This window comes from Denticeps clupeoides, chromosome 6 (assembly GCF_900700375.1).
Source record: "Denticeps clupeoides chromosome 6, fDenClu1.1, whole genome shotgun sequence".
In the NCBI taxonomy this organism is placed as follows: domain Eukaryota; kingdom Metazoa; phylum Chordata; class Actinopteri; order Clupeiformes; family Denticipitidae; genus Denticeps; species Denticeps clupeoides.
In genome coordinates, this window is record NC_041712.1 from 20,205,003 (window position 1) to 20,223,778 (window position 18,776).

Sequence of the window (18,776 nt, forward strand, 5' to 3'; positions counted from 1 at the left end):
GTTTTAACCCTAGGGCACTGTTTCACTTCATACAATGAGCTCTTTGAGCAGATCAGCTTAACTTCCACGGTTCCTCATAACATACATTACATTATAATATCAGTTATAAACATCTCAATCTATTGCGTATCAGTTGATACTATCTTTGTAACTATATATTGCGCTTTCTGGTAACGGATCTCCCCCAAATTGAAACGTATTCTAATTCTATCAACACATACACAAACGCCAGCGGATCAGCCCTCGTCCCGGCATGGAGGGTAATGATTGGTTGGATTTCACGATGGCCCCCCAATTCTGGAAGCGGATTGGTCGGTTGCACTGCTTGTCATGTTGCCGTGTTCGTTTGAACGTAAAGCAGTTCGTCAGACGCGCAAGTGACTTGCTTGTTAAGGCCCCAAAACTCAACATTTTTTATAGACGATGAGCGCAGCAACATTCAAAGCAACGTTATTCTCATAGTCAGTGTTAAGAAAGTCCTTGTCACGATGATCATTGATAATGTTGACGCCTTGAAGTCATGGCTGGCAAAACTCCTGGAACCAATGTGAGTGGTGAATTGACATTTTAGCTTAGCTTGCTAACGTAGCATAGCAAGGTAGCCTGCTAGCGCAAGATGTGGCAGCACCTTTCGTGAATAAAAAAATGCGCTTAGTTATGTGCGTGGAATACGTCGATCTGATCTACCGATGTGTAAGGTTAACGGCACGTTGAATGTGTTACTTTTTGTCGTGCCTCTTTCGCGTCATTTGCCAGCTTGCTGCTAGCGTGCTAGCTCGCTTAAGTGGTGGACTGCTACCAGCCCAACGTGTTTATAGCCAGGCCATCGCCATATCCGAGTCTGGCTTGTTGTGGGGCGCTGATCTCACCGTGGAAATATTATTTCCTGCTATGGCAATGTTCTCATTCTGGCCTTGTCGACTATGTGAAGTGCGCTTGGGTATCGAAATTAACCTGTTTCAGAGTTTGGTTTAATTGTTGCCCGAAGCATGCCACGTTTAGTGGCCCTTGGTTGGCTCTTGTGCAGTTTTGGAATAGTATGGCATTTAAGACTCCCGTTTCTGAAAAGCGTGCAATCCGTGTCCTCTACGTAGGTTCTATAAGAACACACTAGCACGCAACTTATCACGAGTGAAAGTTAACAACTTGTATACACAGCCAGACATGCTAGTTGTGATAATTCCACAAGAGCTGGGGGGGGGCATTTGAATGGGTTGAACGTCTTTAATACTTATTTTATTAATGATCCGCTTCTTGCAGATGCGATGCTGACCCATCTGCATTAGCTAATTACGTTGTGGCTTTAGTAAAGAAGGATAAACCCGAGAAAGAGCTGAAGGCCCTTTGTGCAGATCAGCTGGATGTTTTCTTGCAAAAAGGTACGTGCACCAAATTTTTACCTACTGATTACTGGTATGGTGTTGATTGGACAATGTTTTTTTCTTATTTGCTCCATTTTTTATTAATATCAGTTTGTTGCATGGTTCATATTGAACTGTCTACTGTAACACAACCATAATCTACTTGTATCATTCTGTATAAGTGTATATATTTTGGATGAATGTGCCCAAGTGGAATTTATTTATTTATTTATTTATTTTTGCCCCCACCCCCAGAGACAACTGGATTTGTTGATAAGCTGTTTGAATGCTTAACCACCAAAAACTACCTGGAAAGTCCACCTCCTAAAGAAGCAGCGAAGGAAGAGACAAAAGTCTCGCAGCAGAAACCCGAGGAGAAAGAAGAGGTACGCTGCTCTTGGCGCTGTGCAATATAACTTTAACCATAGACTTGTATATATTGCGGTGTTAAATGTGATGAGTAAATTTAAATGTAGCTGTTTTTGAATGGGTAACATGTCCATAGCAGAGGCACTACAGCAGGAAGTTGCATAATAAAGTTTTTACAGATTCATCGTGGACTTCTGCGGAAGTTTCTGCGGAAACCCTGCAAAACGAATGGCCCGCACTGCAAGTAGGCGTGGTTTCTCACACGTGATGTGAACATGGTAGTTTTTGAGAGGAGCGGCCATTTCTGCGATAGGCTGGTATAATCAGAACCTCTCCGGTTATCTATATCGCATAGCGTTTATACCACACAGTACTAACTGCTCTGTTAGCGTTTGAATGATAGTAATGGCTGGTTACAGATTATTTGTTTGCCCAATTTTCAGCCCGATCCTCATCCTCATGTCGAGGATGACCGTGAATCCAGAAGAAGGAGAAGTCCACTGAGGAACCGTCCTGATTTTAACGAATCGAGGTAGGCTCCCGGTGCAGCTGCTGAGCGATCCGTAACGATGACCCGGTCTTTAACGCACCAATCCCTGTCCCCTGCAGGAGCAGAGACGAGCGGCGCCGTGACGAGCGCAAACGTCGGGACGTGGAGCGTCACGGGAAAGGTGGCGAGTCCTACCGCGAGCGGCATGAGCGTTGGCAAGGGAGCTCGCGAGGGCGGAGCTACAGCCGTAGCAGGAGTCGCAGCCGCAGCGGCAGCCGGGGGAAGAGCAGAGGACGAGGTGAGCGCGCTACGGGGATGGCGAAGGTGCACCTGCTTTGAATAGGAAGCTCAGATGAGAATTTAAGGACGACCAGGAACTGTAGTGCATGTGGGTGAGAATCTAACAGCGGTGGGGGAGGAAGAGGTAAGAATGAATGAACTGTTGCAGAAAGGCCAGTGTGGGCGATGTGAGCAGGACTGATGCTGATTATTTCACATTAAATGCAGTGGCGTATATGTGGTTGAAAGTGTGGAGTATTGGAGATTGCATATGAACATTGAACACATCATTTGAAGTACCCATGTTGCAGTAGGGTAACCCGGTTCTGAGCACTTTTTGTCTTTTTGTAACAGAGCACAGATCCAAATTTGAGGTCGAAAGGAAGGACCCAGAACTCTACACCCCTTCTCCGGCACCCATGGGGAACCCTCCTCCCCCACTTCTCTCCATGCCCCCTCCTCAGCACCAGTTCCCCTCCTCCGGGGGGGGCGCGCTCCCGAGCTCGGTCACCGTGGTAACACCGGCTCACCTGCCCGACAGCACCACGGAGAACTGGTCCAGTTTTTACCTGAACCACAACAAGTCCAAGCCCTTCAGAAAGAGCTCTAGCCTGAAGCAGCGCTGCCGCGATTACGATGGTGAGACACCACAGACGCTTTTACTTTGTGGTACTTTGAAGAGAATTACTGTTTAGATTGTTCACCAGTTGAGTTGATCTTTTGTGTGTTTTTGTGTACTCTCTGCTTGAAAATAGGTTCCATCGTCCATATTAGTGTGTTTTAAAAATGCTCTACAGCCAGTCGCTTTTCCTAAATGGGCTTAATAGCAGTTGTGTGTCATAGAGTATGTTTGTGTGTCACCTTACTAATGATCTCAGTGTCACAGTTCCTGCGTGTCCCCTGTGTGGGCGTATCTTGGGGCAGTGTTTATATTTACCCCTCTGTCTCACAAGCCCAGGGGCATTATCATGCCAGTTGTGCCGTTTGAGGCTTAGCTGAAGCTTAGGACCTGCATTCATCTGGAGTTGGGGGGACATTGTGTGGAAAAAGCAGCTGGTCATTTTACTGAATTATATGCATCGTGCTGCTTTTATGAAGATTGATAGGGCTTTTGCACCCCTAATTTGCATATTGCTCTTGCGCCAGGTGTGTTATAGGTTGTCAGTTTTGATGAAACCAGGAGCATGCAGCTTTTTGCAGTGGTTCTTTGTGTGTGTATTTATATGTAAAAAAAATATATATATATGTATGTATGTATATACAATACATGTATATAAGTTTGCCAACTTACAAAGAAATGATGAGTCTCTACATTCAATGGTAGGTTTATTTGAACAGTGACAGATAAAAACAGTGGTGTGAAAAAGTGTTTGACCCCTCGCTGGTTTCTTCTTTTTTTTTCCATGGCAGTTACATTGAAATGTTAATATTAAGTCAATTAGTCAAAAAGAAATAAACACAAAATATGGTTCAGTAAAGGATTTTAAGGGAGGAAAAGGGTTAAGGGTTTTTCAAGCACAAACCACCTTTTTATGGTCATGCCACAGCATCTCAATAGGATTCTGGTTAGGACTTTGACTAGTCCACTCAAGTCTTCATTCTGGTTTTCTTCAGCCAGAGTTGGACTTGCTGCTGCTTTTTTTTTTTTTTTTTTTTTTTTTTGGCTCATTGTCCTTCAACTTGTCCCAAGTTTGTTTCAGCTTGAGGTCACGAACAAATGTCTGGACATTCTCCTTCGGGATTTTTTGTTAGACGGCAGAGTTAAAGTCTTCCATGACCTGAAGCAGCAAAGCAGCCCCAAAACAAATTTGGCGTTTACTTGTGTTGTCTTTGACTAATAGATTATTGATTATCTGATCGATGGAATTCTGTAGGATTCTGCTTCTGTCAGGCCTTTCTAATAGGGCTTATGCAGGTAACTATGTTAAACAGTAATTTATGTTTGTTCTACAGGAGTGGGAGCTTATTATGTAATAACGTTCTTAAATTTGGTTCATTTAATATTTATTTTTCCTGACATGCAGCTGGATGCCAGGAATACGACATTTGTTTCACTTTTAATTGTTTAATCTGTTTTTTTTTTTTTTTTTTTTTTTTTTTCTTCTACAGAAAGGGGTTCTGTGTCCGCGGTGACCTCTGCCCCTTTGACCATGGCAATGACCCACTCATTGTGGATGACCTCACCCTACCGACTATGATACCGTTTCCACCCCCTCCACCTGGAATGCCCCCGACACGGCTGCCCATGCCCCCCATGACTGAGCCACCACCCAATCTGCACATGCCCCCCCACGCCCACGGGCAGCCGCCCCACGCCCACGGGCAGCCGCCCCACGCCCACGGGCAGCCGCCCCACGCTCAGCCGGCCCACGCCCACGCTCAGCCGGCCCACGCCCACGGGCAGCCGCCCCACGCCCACGCTCAGCCGCCCCACGCCCACGGGCAGCCGCCCCACGCCCACGGGCAGCCGCCCCACGCTCAGCCGCCCCACGCCCACGGGCCGCCGCCCCACGCCCACGGGCCGCCGCCCCACGCCCACGGGCAGCCCCCTCCTCCAGGAATCTTTCCAATGCCCGGTGAGGAGGTCCTTCAAATTCATATATGTCTGTTTTTGTACTGTTGCATTGCAGTTCTGTCACAGAGGGTTCTGTCGCAAATGGGTTCTATCTCAGATTTAGCTTAGCTCTTGTGTTTTCTATAGGAGCTATGTTGATCCCAGCCAGTGGCAATGAAAATCCTTCTCTGAGTGGCAGCACTTCTGCTTTGGCTCCTCCTGGAGTAGGACATCCTCCTCCTCCTCCTGCTCCTCCCGCTCCTCCTGCTCCTCCCACTCCTTCTTCCTCCTCTTCCTCTCTTCCTCTCCATCCTCAGTACTCTGTCTCAGAATGTAAGCAGCACTTTTTTTTCATGGCAGAATGTGCACTGTAGTAGTACTTAATTTTATGTACATTTTGTGTGTGTGTGTGTGTGTGTGTGTGTGTGTCTATATATATTTATATAAAATATTTTTTCTTTTTTAACTCTGCCTGTAAAATCTGCCTGTGTTTAAGTGTCTTACATATGGGCTTGTCGTGTAATTGCATCTGTAGTTTATTTGTTTTCAGACCTTGTCATTATGCTTATTTATGATTAAGCTGTTCAAATCAAACCTAATACTGAACTCAATTCCACTTCATAATTTTTTTTGAACGATTATATACAGGGTTTGCAGAAATGTGTTTCTTGGCCTGCATCAGATATTGCAGTAGCAGGATTTGACCAGTAAATGGCGCTGTTTCCACAGTAATGACAGGAAATAACTTGATGGTTGGTTTGGTGCGTAGCATTCATATTTTTGCTTATCGTGTTTATCCCTCTTTTAGACCCATATGACCTTGAGGCGTACAACCCCGAGGCACCGGCCCTGACTGGGTTGAGCCGACAACAGTACCGCCATTTCATCCCACGGATTCAGACCCAGAGGTCCAACCTGATTGGCCTTACGGCTGGGGATTGTCAGGGCTCACGAGGTAGCAGATGTGACTCAGTTCTATCCCACAGACCGAGCTATATAATAAACCATAGTCTGAAATTGTGTTGGGTGAGTTTATGTATTTCTGTCTCATCCTTTCAGCTGCAAACATAGTGATCCAGACAGAGCCATCAGTGACAATCACATCTACAATTGAATCACAGTTTGGCAAAGAAGTTGAAAGCAGGAAGAGGACCCTCAACTCTATTGATTGCCCCCAGGCCAAGAAATCACTTATTGAAAAGTAAGAGAGCGGCAGCTTCACATGGACCAAATCCCCCAACTTTTAATCTTATTAATTAGTCTCATATGATGTTTGAGGAAATATATAAATATAATTTCATCACAGAACAAAACACCCTCACAGCAGTCTTGTCAATGGTATTTTCTGGTGTTATACATCCTATTTGTTATCTGATTTATTTTTTCCATTTGAAGGCCAAATTTCAACAACCAGCATAAGCCCAACTTTCCCAAGAAGAACCATTACGTGAATACCAAACTGGAGGTCCGCAAGATCCCACGGGAACTCAACAACATCACCAAGTTAAACGAGCACTTCTGCAAGTTTGGGACTATAGTAAATATTCAGGTAGGGCTTTTTCATGGTGTTCTGACTGACCTCTATGTGCAATCTATGCCTCTTAATAGCTGTTGTTAAATAGTTTGTGTCGATCTGATCTCCTCAGGTTGTGTTTGGCGGTGACCCAGAAGCAGCTCTCATCCAGTACACATCCAATGAGGAGGCCCGACGGGCCATATCCAGCATTCAGGCAGTCCTCGACAACCGCTTTATCCGGGTATACTGGCACCGTGAGCCCAGTGGGCAGACCCAGGACCAGGGATCTGCCCCTAATGCCAGCCTGCCAACTGAGCACCCAGCCACGCACAAGGTAACTATACGTTATTTGACATTTCACACAAGTGAGAGGAAAACCGAAAACCTTTTTTTTTTATTATTATTATTATGGAGAATTCATCATTTCAGTGTGATTAATGTTCAACTTTCAAGTTGACATTAGCATGAATTAAATAATATGACACACATTGAGTGTATCACAATGAAATATTACTTTCTTTTCGGGAAAAAATCCTTTCTGTATGATTTTATGCAAATTATACAAGATGTATTGATTTTTCATGCATCATGAGAATAGTAGGCTGTAAATGTATATACTGGTAAAAAAAAATACATTAGCGTATTGCTTATAAATGTATTATTCATTAAAAAAAGCAGTACAATGCTGAACAGCAACGTTTGGCAATTTAGGGTCACAAGAAGTTGGTTTGGTTAATTATGGAGTCTCGTTGGATGGATGGACCTGACAGAATGAGAGGAAAAAATTGTTAGTGAAATCAGAACCAGTCACAGAGTGTGCTTCTCCCCGCACTCCAGGTGATTAATAAACTCCACAGCCCAGGGGCCTATGTGCTGAATAAGACCATCCCCAAACCCAGACCCGGGATCAGCTCTCCACCCACCACCTCCACGGAACACCTCAACTCCAGTCTGAGCCCCAGCCCCGAGGCCTCTGCGGTGACATTTCAGGTTTGCCTGTAGACAGGCTTCAAACTTGGTGTAATGTTCTCTTTTTTCATTTTGAGAGAAGTAAAAGCAGCCCTTCTTGATTCTGTAGGCAGGGTCCTTGAGTCTTCAGAAGGGGACGTTCTCTCGCACAGTCCTGAAACCTGCCTCCAAATCCCTGGGGAGGACGGCCAAATTACTGGAAGCCCAAGAAGTCTTGAAGAAGAAGCAGGTGTGTGTGCATTTTTGGTTTTCTGTAACCAGAGTACTTCAAAAATATGCTAATGCAGATGACTGACGTTTTAAATAGATTAATTATTCCAAAAACGTTCATATGTTATTGTAATTTGTTGTGATATAAATCTAGGAAGCCATGAAGTTGCAGCAGGACATGAGAAAGAAAAAGCAGGAGATGCTGCAGAAGCAGATTGAATGGCAGAAGGTCAGAAAAAGCAGTGGTTTTAACCTTGTGAAATTATTTTTGCAATTTTTATAATGTGGTTTTGCACTGTTCTACACTCTTTGAGTTTTGGAAAGTTCTAGATCTTCATATTCACATTGTGTCCCTAGTAAACATTTAACCCTGGGGGACTGTCCCTGCTTTTATAGACCTGAAGGTTTTTTTTCTGCAGCAAATTGAACAATGTGCTTCTCATTCAGGTGTTGATCAACAGGCTGGAGAAGACCAGAACCATGAAGCCTGAGGAACGGGCAAACATCATGAAGACTCTAAAAGAGCTCACCGAGAAGATCTCCCAGCTGCAGACAGAGATAAGTCCTGCAGCTCATTCAAATGCCAACAACAGCCAGGCTAAGACCAAGACTGATGTAAGGATGGGTTCTTCTATGAGTGAACAATCATCTGAAATCTACAGGAGAACATTCTAACTGTGTTAAATTTGTATTTAGGCCCAGAAGGAGCTTCTTGATGCTGAGCTGGACTTCCACAAGAAGCTGAACTCCGGGGAGGACACCACCGACCTGAAGAGGAGGTTGGGCCAGCTGCAAGTGGAGGTATTTACCAGCACAACAGCAGCATCAATATTATAACAAAAATTAATTTTTAGATTATTGATCACTCAGTTCAATAAATAAATTATATTACACAATTATTGATTTAAATCCAAATACATGAGACATGAAAGTGAAGTGATTGTTATGGTGATGCACAAGTCAAAAGTTGTATCTGCAAAGTCTGCAACTGTGTGCTGAGCACACAGATATTTTGGTTTCACTCTTATTTCGATATTCACACCCATATTCTTATTCACGGAACAGTTCTACAGACTGATAACTGTATGATTTAAGGAATCTTGAGCTTATCTGTGCGAACACTACAGCAGTCACCAGGAACCTGTGAATGAATGAAAATGAGGACACATGTGGGCAGTGAGTTATGAAGTGTTCTGATTGGATGGATTTGAACTGACGGTGTGAACAGAGAGTTGCTGTTAAGGAATGTGGGTTGAGGAATATGAAATTCCCTTCTCTTGTACAAGGTGTTTGTTCACAGGCTATGTAAAAAGCAACTTTCTTGTTTTGAAGGGTGGTTCTCTAACGCACTCACACACACACACACACACTGAGACTGGCTTTTGCACTGCTGGTGTGCTTAAATTAGTGCGGGTGAAATATGCATGAGTTGTCCTTTCCCCATCAACACATTAAACTACAGGCACTTACCAGACTCTGAGGAGCGGCGTTCACCAGCTCAACTCACGCTGCAGTCCTTCGCTTGTGCATTACATTGCATTAAAGTTTGAGCTGATGTTCCTTGTACAAGGGGAGAGAGAGAGAGAGAGAGAAAGAAGACAATTAATCTCAGGGAGAGTGGCAAGATCTCCAGACATCGTCAGGGACGGAGCATGTTTTACCGGAAGCAGCACAAAATTACGGGAGGAAAAGTAATGGCAATTCAGTAGAAAATATTCCAACCTGCTATTATTTCTTAACGCCGTGTTTTTAGCTATCCTGGAATAAAGGTGTGTTTATAAAATGCCCCCACAGATCATGTTGTCAAGGTACCTAAAAATAAAATGCATACATATTGCAAGTAACCTTATTACTCCTGAATTCAGAAAACCAAGCCATTTAATTGTTAGTGTTAAATCATATAGTTCATCTAATTCAATCATTCTTATCTGTTTCATTATTAATATCCATGTCACGCACAATGTATACTGAGTGCGGTTATGGAGTATCCAGTAGGACAGGCCTTTCACAAGTGTTTTGTTCCTCGATGCATTTCACACAACCTCCCCACGAGCCGTTTAATCTGTATAGATCATATTTTTCTGGAATGTTTTCAGTGCCCTATGATGCTCTTTACATAATCGTTGCTCTTATTCATAAGCAAATCGCTTGTTGAAACAACAACAACATCCTTTATTTCTTATATAGCCCAAAATCACATACAGTATGTCTCAATGGGCTTTGACAGGCCCTACAGTTGACACCCCCCACACTCAACCCTTCTGCACACAAGGAAAAACTCCACACAAAAAAAACTCTAGGAGAGAGGAAAAAAAAGAAAGGAAGAAACCTTGGGAAGGAGTGATACAGAGAGGGACCCCCTCTCTGCAAATGGTGTCAGTGCAGGGTTGGGGATGGTATAATAATAATAAGTCCTACAGTTGTAGGGTTGGAGAAGTCCAGGATGTAGTCAGTGTCATGGTCCAGATTATGTGTCCCTAATGATGTTACTCCACTTGAAGTCCACTTGAAGATCCCTGAAGCTGTAGTTGTAACGGTGGTGGTGGCGGCTGTGGTGACCCTCTGGTTTGTTTCATGGTATGTCCTTGTTTAGCAGTTGTCAGGAACCAGGATTTATTTGCTGGTCTCTTCACTGGGGTCTGCCAGTATTCTGGGTGCTTGATTCCGTGTCTCGGAGAAAAACAAACAGTAGCAGCGGCAGACGGTTGCACTGTACGACCGATACTGAAATATGTGGTTATTGGTGCTACAGTGGCCCGGTACCCTAACTAGGACAGCCTAACTAGGCTGAATTTAACACTGTCTGTGTCTAACGGGGACTCTGTGATAAACTGGACTTTATAATTGACACTGCGTCAAAGTGAAGTGAAATGAGTGTCTGGGACTTTAACAAAAGGCCCGAGAAAACAGATTGGATTTAAACACTGAGACTGTGTCTGAGTCCCGGACACTGACAGGCAAGCCGTTCCACAACTGCAGAGCTCTATAGGAGAAGGATCTGCTCCCAGCTGTGACCTTCTGAAACAAGTGTAGATTACCTGCCTGAATAAGTGGGCGTGTCCCCTGATGCCGTTGGTTGTGGAGGTTCTGGATTGAGAAGGGCGGAAGTGTGACTATGGACGTTTTGTGTCTCAGGCAACGCGCTTGGGGCTGATTCCACCTGTTCGAGTCAAGGCAGCCCCACCGCGCGGGCGCGGCAGGGGCCGAGGGCGCAGCCTGAGGGGAAGGGGCGGGGCCAGCCACATGGTGGTGGACCATCGGCCACGAGCGCTCATCATCCTGGGGATCACGCAGGAGGAGAAGGAGGAGCTGATGCCGCACTTTGTGGTATGATGGATGGGAAACAGAACAGGGCATTAATTTAGTTCCTGAAAGTTGTTTTTTTTTTTTTTTAAATATATATAACATTTTTTAAATGTTTCAGAAATTCGGTGAGATTGAGGAACTCCGTGACCAGGACGCCAGCAGTGTTGTCATGACATTTAAGACACGGAGCGAGGCTGAGAACGTAAGTGGCTTATTTCTCTTCAACTTTGTGTTTTACTACTAGTGCATCTTAATAAAACTACCAATCCACTTTCAGCTGCTGTAGTGTTTACCTGTGCAAAAAAAAAGCCCACATGCACATTTACCTTACAGGCTGCAAATCAAGGGGCCAAGTTCAAAGGTCGGATTCTACAGATCTCTTGGTACAAGCCCAAAACGGCCTCAGTTTCCATGGAGCCAGAGGAGGAGTCCAAGGAAGAGGTCCGCACAGTACGTATGCCTTCAGGAAAACGGCCAGTGAAAGTGAAGTGCTTGTCATTGTGAAACACTTTTTAAGCCATCTCCCTTGGTGAGCAGTGGGGGCGCCTGGGGATCAGTGCGTGGGGACGGTACTTTGCTCTGTGGCGCCTTGGCGGTTGAACCGGCAACTTTCCAATGGCGGGTCCACTTCAATAACCCGCTAGACCCCCCACTGCCCCAGTTAATTAACATTGATCTTGTATATAATATAATCTGATGCTGCCAGTCAAATCATAGCGAGTGTATTTTATTACGCAAAATCTTTTAGCTTTAACCATCTAATAGCTGGTTAACATCATTGACCTCAACTTTCATAGGAGGCCATCAGTCCCTTTCTGCTTCCAGAGGAAGAGGAGGAAGATGATGACGACGAAGATGAGGAAGATGAGAGTCGCTCATGGAGGCGATGAAACTACGAGTGACCTTGAGTCCTTCCTGTTGTTGATAAGACTGTGTTATTTTTTTAAAGCAAACGCATCAAATGAAACCTTTTTTGTGTCCAAACCTATTTCCAGTATTTTAAGCCTACGAGTGTGGCTGTGTTTTCTTTTTTTTTCTTTTTTTTTTTTCTTCCTCCCTCCTTCCTCCCCTTGTTTCCCAGCACACCCCCCTCTGTCCTGGTTCACGATGTCTGAAAGCGTGGTGAAACTGGTCTCACTTCTGATGAGATTATTACCCAACTGTCTAAAGTAGGAATGTACGTTCAGTTTCACTAGCGTCACCAGGTAATTCACAACATTTGTGACTGCTGTGTAGACACCATTTTAATAGTTTATTGAAAGTAACTTAGTCCCCTTAACACTTACCACGTTCCACCAAGTTAAACATCAGTGGTACCAGGGATCTTCTCAAGTAAACAAGGAAAACCCTTCAAGTTTGGGTGTTTATTTGAATGCTCTTGTACCACCACGCTGTATTCATGTGAGCCCTGGCGTTCAAAAGCCAAAGACATCTTTGGAAGAGGATATTTAAAATGCAAACTGTAAGCTTTTGAGAGGATTTCTGTACAGTGCGGTTTGAATGTACTCTTAAACGTTTAATTTTTTAAAATATAATTTTGCCTTACATACGATCAGCTAGCTGCTGAATTTTTACAGCATCCAGGTTTAGTTTTTTTTTTTTGTCTTTCTCCTTTTGTATATTTTGTAAATGTTAGCAATAGGACAGACTATACTTTTGATGGTCAGACAAAGCGATTCCTGTTCATTCGTGGCACGAGGGCTTGAGATCTCTGCTTACTGTGCTTACACCATGACATGTGAACAGCTTTTATTTATAGATTCTTATTTAAAATGATTTTCCTTCTAGCTAATACTCACAAGTCCCCACACCCACGCTTATTCCTGCTGTTTCCATTGCGCGTTTCAATAATGTGATGGATGTAAAGGTTTTGTTCGTTTCAAATGAAACTCTCCCAGCTCCAGCCGTGACGTGTGTACTCCCAAATATGCTCACATCAGTGTGAATGTGTAAACGTGGAAAAAAAAAAAATTATATTTAATTTTTACAAATAGTCCTAACACACTGTATTTAAAAAATTAAATGTAGAATTCCCTACTAATGCAGTCCTTTTGAAATAGGTTTGTTCTCTACGTTTCTGGTTAGAGATCTATCTGAGCACATCTGTCATGGGGTGTGGCCACCATTTAAGGACATTATATATATTCCTTGAATATGTTATAATTGAAAAATTATAATTCTGATTACTGGGGGAAACTAGTAAAACAATATTTTTGGGATATCTTTTGTTTTTAACGTGGCATTTTAGACGGCTGCATTAGCAACTGTAAGTAAATTTGATCATTTCATTTTCTGCCCTGAGTTTTTTTTTTTTTTTTTTCTTTTCCCCCACTGTGGAAGTTTGCTTTTTTATTTTCCTCATTTCTTGTAAAAAGAAATCTTGTCACTACTGCCATGATATGAAAGTATCATGTGTAATACATTTAGTGGAAAATAGATTTTGAAGATATTACTGTTTATATATTGCAGGATATGTGGATGTATTTTTTTGAGATTTCTGTTTGTAAAATGGATTTCTAACTTGCATGTTTGCTTACAATAAAGATAAAGGAATGGGTAGAATCAGAAAATAAAACCAAAAAAAAAAAAACTGAAAAAATAAACACAATTGGATAAACAAAAAAGGGCAAAAAAGAAAATATGGGTTTAATTATTAAAAAAAATGAGAGACTTTAAAAAAATTAACAAACCATTCCAGTACCTTAATCAATGTTGTGGTCTGTTTCCATTTCTTATCATTTTATTCCACCTGTACACACAAGTTAGCATCTTTACTGGCTTTGTAATGTACAACTTTCCTCTGACCTACTACGCTGAGTATAGTCTCACATGCAGGAAATATTGCCACCAATCCTAACACTTACCGGGGCATTTTGAAGCCACGTCTCCACCAGATCTAGAAGACGTAGACACTGCCTGGCGAAGTAACAGGTCACTGAGGGTTTAAACTTGTACGCCGTTCTCCACTGGTTCCCAATCACACCACTCAAGCAAACTTTAAGCACAGTGCGGGGAACTTAATTTGGCTTCAGTGACTTTGACATATTCAAATGTTAATGCATAATACATGGGCAGCCCTTACTTTGGGAAGCGGAGTGAAAGCCACTTGGAGTGGATGTGATTTAATGTAAGCACCGTCAGGCTCCCCCAGGGAGGGACTGTCAACCCAACACCCGTGGCCCCTCGTCATTCTCTTATCCCCTGTCGCCGTGGCGATGAGCACTCTGCTTGTATGTGTGTGTGTGTGTGTGCGCGTGCTCGCGGGGTGGAAATGGAGAGGGCGAAAAAGCACAACAACAATGGCGCGGTCATCTAACCGAGTGTGGTCGCAATGCCCCGCGCCTGTCACACTTCACCAAGAACGGAATCAATAAAACATGTCAGGCGAAGTCTTTGGCGTGTCGCCGCGGCGCCGCACATGCAGCAATAACGGCTGAATTATACATCCCTTATTTTGACAGGACAGCAGGAGCCTCTTCATCGATGGAGTGCGGCAGCCGCCCTCGCCTTTCGAACCACTGGGATTTTTATTCGGGTCAGCATCATCTTATATGCGGGTTATCTTTTCATTTTAAATTAAGACGCTCGGGTCAAATGTGTCACCTATGCAATAAAAAATCACCCACCAATTAGCAGCACGGACTAATTGGTGACTGAGGCCTTCAGCCTGTTGATGAAGAACAAGTATTTCAAACGGGAAACGTGGCCTTGGTTTCGCGTGTCACAAAACCAACAGGCTTGCCTCTGGTTCACCTTCACTCCCGGTAACCGAAAACCAAACAAAAGCAAAACCCAACACTCCTTATTTCCATCTGATTCCAAAGAGCTTCCACCAATGTGTGCATTGTAATACATTTATGTGAGAAATGACCACGAAATGACGATGATTACCGGAATATCCTAATCTACAATGAGCCATTTTAACCGCTCATTAAATATGTATGCCATACATACTGGTGCGTGAGAACCATAAATTGAGATATGTATATCTAATGAGAGCTCGTGACGAATCAATCATTAATAGTTTTAGAGTCTCAAAGTTGTGGCCATTTTTAATAAAATATTGTTCACTATGTATACTGTCACCCATGTGTTTAAAAAAAACCAACTCAACAAAGTTATGTTCATTTTTTGTTCTTCTGTAAATTTGTTAAAATGTTCTCACGCCTCACCATATACACTTTTTGTACTATATGTATGTGTAAACATTTTGCTTTTTCTGTACATTATATAATCATTTAATATTCGTTATTGTCCATATCTACGTCCATGCTTAGTTTGTCCAGATTTATGTCACTCGTGCCATTTAAAGGTCCCATCATGAACACTGGCGTTTTTGTCACGGACACATTTGGACATGGTGTTTGTGCACGTTGGGAGAAGAAAACGATGACATCCCGGCTCTGCGAAAGTTGCTTCTTGCCAAGAAAAGCTGCAGCCTTAATCTCCATAATGAAGAAGAGAATGAAGCGCTGAAAGGGATGCCGTCCACATACCTGCTGCATTATTGAGTGTCTGGGGAACGTGAGCGCTGACCGGGATCATGTGCGGCTCCTGTTTCCAGCGCCGCGTGGGCGGCCCGGGAGAAGGCCGCAGAGGAGCCTCGCCTCCGCCGCGCTCTCTGGTGTTCGGCCGCGACTTCGCCGCCGCCCTCGTGGCCGAGGCCGTCCAGGGAACGCTCCGCGTCCCACCTGCGGCGTTCCGAGGGCCCGGTACGACAAACCAATGAGAAAGCAGAACAAATGCAACCGTGTCCGGACAGGCAGCTACAGTGGCAGTAACTGATAAGGGTCATTAAATTGCACATTTGCAGCGGGGCGGGAAGGTCTCGGCAGAGTGAAATGACTGGGACGGGGGCTCATTAGCATGGCATTAGCATCAGGGGTTCACGGGGAACATAAGAGGGGAACCGCAGCGCCAACTCCTCGCCAGGTCAGGCCAGGCAAAGCGGCAAAAACAATACACACACTATATATATATATATTTAAAGGAAAAATATAATATATTGTAATAAAGGAGTAACTAAGCGCTGGGGCTCCAGTGAAACGTTGAAAAAGAGATGAATTGTTCCAAACAGCAGTTCACGGGCCGCTATGCAGGAGGTTGGATCCCCATTATTGTTCCTTTAGGGGTACTCCGCCCTTTAACTGCCATTGCAATGGAGGTGATGCGATAAGAACATTGGTAAGCCGACGATCTCCCGCTCAAGTCGTTGACGCCTCGAGGCCCGGTGGCGAGGAGGGAAAATCCTTCACCGTCTACTTCCGACAATGGAGGATGTATCAGAATGCAGCAGAATATCTAACTGCAGTAAAATATTCCTAAAAATCTATATTTATATGTGGCAGTCATGTTAAAAGAAGGAGAGGCGCTCGCTCCACGCCGGCGCACCGCCTGTAAGTTGAGTAAAGAGGCGGCTTGCCGTGGGGGTGGAGTGGGGTTTGTGTGTGTGTGTGTGTGTGTGTGTGTAGGCCGGGGAGGAGGCGGCACCAATGGAAAGAGCCCGCGGTGAAATGAGCGAGCCGCACGGTAACCGGCGCCGCTTCTATGCCAGGGCCACTTACCTGCAAGGTGCGCAGCGAAGATGATGGCCATGAACGGGAAGCAGCACTTCAGCATGCACCCCGTGCTCCAGGAGCCCAAGTACTCCAGCCTGCACCCGAGTCCCGAGGGCATGCGCCGCGTCTGCCTGCCTGCCCCGCAGGTACGTGGTGTCTGGGGTGGGCCTGTGAGCCGATATTTACCCATAATGCAATAGAAATATCCATATATATATATATATATATATATATATATAGAGAGAGAGAGAGAGAGAGATATTTATATATATACATGTAGGCATATCGCAGACGTCGATCAAAATAATTTCTCGTCCCTCACCTCTCTGTCCCCCTCCCATCCCCATCCCCTCCACGACCCCCCCCCCCCCTCCCTCTCTCTCTCATCCACATGTCTATTCAAGCAAAGCTGCTGCTTTCATATTAATTTTTATGACCTGTGCTTTGAGGAGGCTTCCCTCCGCGTGCTGGAAAATGTTTTTTAATCCTGAGCTGACAGAATTCCCCACTGACTTCCGGATGCGCGCTCTTGCTCGCAGCTCCAGGGCAATATATTCGGTGGCTTCGATGAGAGTCTGCTGGCCCGCGCCGAAGCTCTGGCGGCTGCTGACATCGCCTCGCACGGCAAGAGCCATCCCTTCAAGACGGACGTGACTTACCATACCATGAGCAGCGTCCCCTGCACCTCCACCTCCTCCACCGTGCCCATATCCCACCCTTCCAACCTCGCCTCGCACCACCACCTCAGCCAGACGCTGGAGGGAGACCTGCTGGACCACCTCTCCTCCAGCCTGTCCGTCAGCGGGATGGGGGCTCCGCCGGACCCGTCCGTCATGACCACGCAAGCCCACCAGCATCACCTGCAGACCATGGGCCACCTCCACCAGGCCATGGCCATGGGACACCCGCACTCCCTCACCGTCCACAACGGCATGGCCTGCGTCGGCGACGTGGAGTCCGATCCCAGGGAGCTGGAGGCTTTCGCCGAGCGCTTCAAGCAGCGCAGGATAAAGCTGGGGGTGACCCAGGCGGACGTGGGCTCGGCCCTGGCCAACCTGAAGATCCCCGGCGTGGGCTCCCTCAGCCAGAGCACCATCTGCAGGTTCGAGTCGCTCACCCTCTCCCACAACAACATGATCGCCCTGAAGCCCGTGCTGCAGGCCTGGCTGGAGGAGGCGGAGGCGGCGTACCGGGAGAAGAACAGCAAGCCGGACCTGTTCAGCGGCGCCGAGCGGAAGCGGAAGCGCACGTCCATCGCGGCGCCGGAGAAGCGCTCGCTGGAGGCGTACTTCGCCATCCAGCCGCGGCCGTCGTCCGAGAAGATCGCCGCCATCGCGGAGAAGCTGGACCTGAAGAAGAACGTGGTGCGCGTCTGGTTCTGCAACCAGCGGCAGAAACAGAAACGGATGAAATATTCGGCGGTGCACTGACCGACTCTGGGAATATTCCCTGTTGCTGGAATAACACACTTTCCCGAACGGAGCGATACATGAAGAACACGAAAAGAATAATTATGCAATATACGGACTAATGTATTTATTGATTTATTTCACTGCAGTATTATCACGCGTATGTATACACATATATATACATACCATTTTTTTTTGGCGTGTTTCTGATCATTTATGACCTGATGTATAGTTTCAATATTAATTAAGCGCGCACGTCCGTAACGTCCCGTTACTCGCTGCTCTCCGCGTTTCACCTGGCGCGGTGTGTGCGGATCTGGATTTCTGTTTTAATAAATTTACCAGGATTTTCTACACGCCTGTCCGGTTATTTATTACTATTTATAAAAAAAACATAATAATATTGTGCTTGTATATTCTGGCATTTGGGGGTTTGGATGGTTTTATTTACGCCTCGCGTTGAAAAGTAGAAAAAAAAAAGCCATTAAAACGTCCCCATCGAGGGTGGCGGGGCGGCATTCCTTAATCATGCGCCCCTGAATAATAAATGTCCTTATGTCACGTCTTTATGTCGCGGGCGTTGAAATTATTAAATAATGACGATGCAATATTAATTGTATTTTGGTATAAAACCAGGCTGGGGCAGGACGAGGCGCTGTTGCAGGCTGGCGGCTCCCGGGATGAAGCGAGAACCGGTGAGGCTCTTTCAAAACTTCCTTTTATTTCCCACACGGTCGCAGACCACTTGTCAGAAC

The 18,776-nt window shown here is 45.2% G+C and overlaps 2 protein-coding genes across 2 annotated transcripts; both read left to right on the forward strand.

Annotated features, from left to right (window-relative positions):
- Positions 1-360: 360 nt before the first annotated feature.
- rbm27 (RNA binding motif protein 27) lies at positions 361-13,764 on the forward strand. Its single transcript, XM_028984788.1, has 22 exons — positions 361-547; positions 1,261-1,379; positions 1,617-1,747; positions 2,174-2,262; positions 2,340-2,518; positions 2,854-3,138; positions 4,114-4,118; positions 4,613-5,075; positions 5,201-5,386; positions 5,862-6,008; positions 6,113-6,254; positions 6,449-6,602; positions 6,700-6,903; positions 7,407-7,559; positions 7,648-7,767; positions 7,903-7,977; positions 8,196-8,363; positions 8,445-8,549; positions 10,884-11,075; positions 11,173-11,256; positions 11,388-11,504; positions 11,852-13,764. Exons 1-22 carry the CDS (start codon positions 489-491, stop codon positions 11,942-11,944), a joined length of 3,270 nt encoding a protein of 1,089 aa, XP_028840621.1. The 5' UTR covers positions 361-488; the 3' UTR covers positions 11,945-13,764.
- Positions 13,765-16,619: 2,855 nt separating this feature from the next.
- Positions 16,620-18,160, forward strand: pou4f3 (POU class 4 homeobox 3). Its single transcript, XM_028984078.1, has 2 exons — positions 16,620-16,758; positions 17,152-18,160. Exons 1-2 carry the CDS (start codon positions 16,639-16,641, stop codon positions 18,040-18,042), a joined length of 1,011 nt encoding a protein of 336 aa, XP_028839911.1. The 5' UTR covers positions 16,620-16,638; the 3' UTR covers positions 18,043-18,160.
- Positions 18,161-18,776: the final 616 nt, after the last annotated feature.

Coding starts and splice junctions, on each gene's coding strand:
- pou4f3 (XM_028984078.1), top strand. CDS start 16,639: ATGATGGCCATGAACGGGAAGCAGCACTTCAGCATGCACCCCGTGCTC. Junction 16,759..17,151: donor TCTGCCTGCCTGCCCCGCAG/GTACGTGGTGTC, acceptor TCTTGCTCGCAG/CTCCAGGGCAATATATTCGG.
- rbm27 (XM_028984788.1), top strand. CDS start 489: ATGATCATTGATAATGTTGACGCCTTGAAGTCATGGCTGGCAAAACTC. Junction 8,364..8,444: donor AGGCTAAGACCAAGACTGAT/GTAAGGATGGGT, acceptor ATTTGTATTTAG/GCCCAGAAGGAGCTTCTTGA. Junction 11,076..11,172: donor AGCTGATGCCGCACTTTGTG/GTATGATGGATG, acceptor TAAATGTTTCAG/AAATTCGGTGAGATTGAGGA.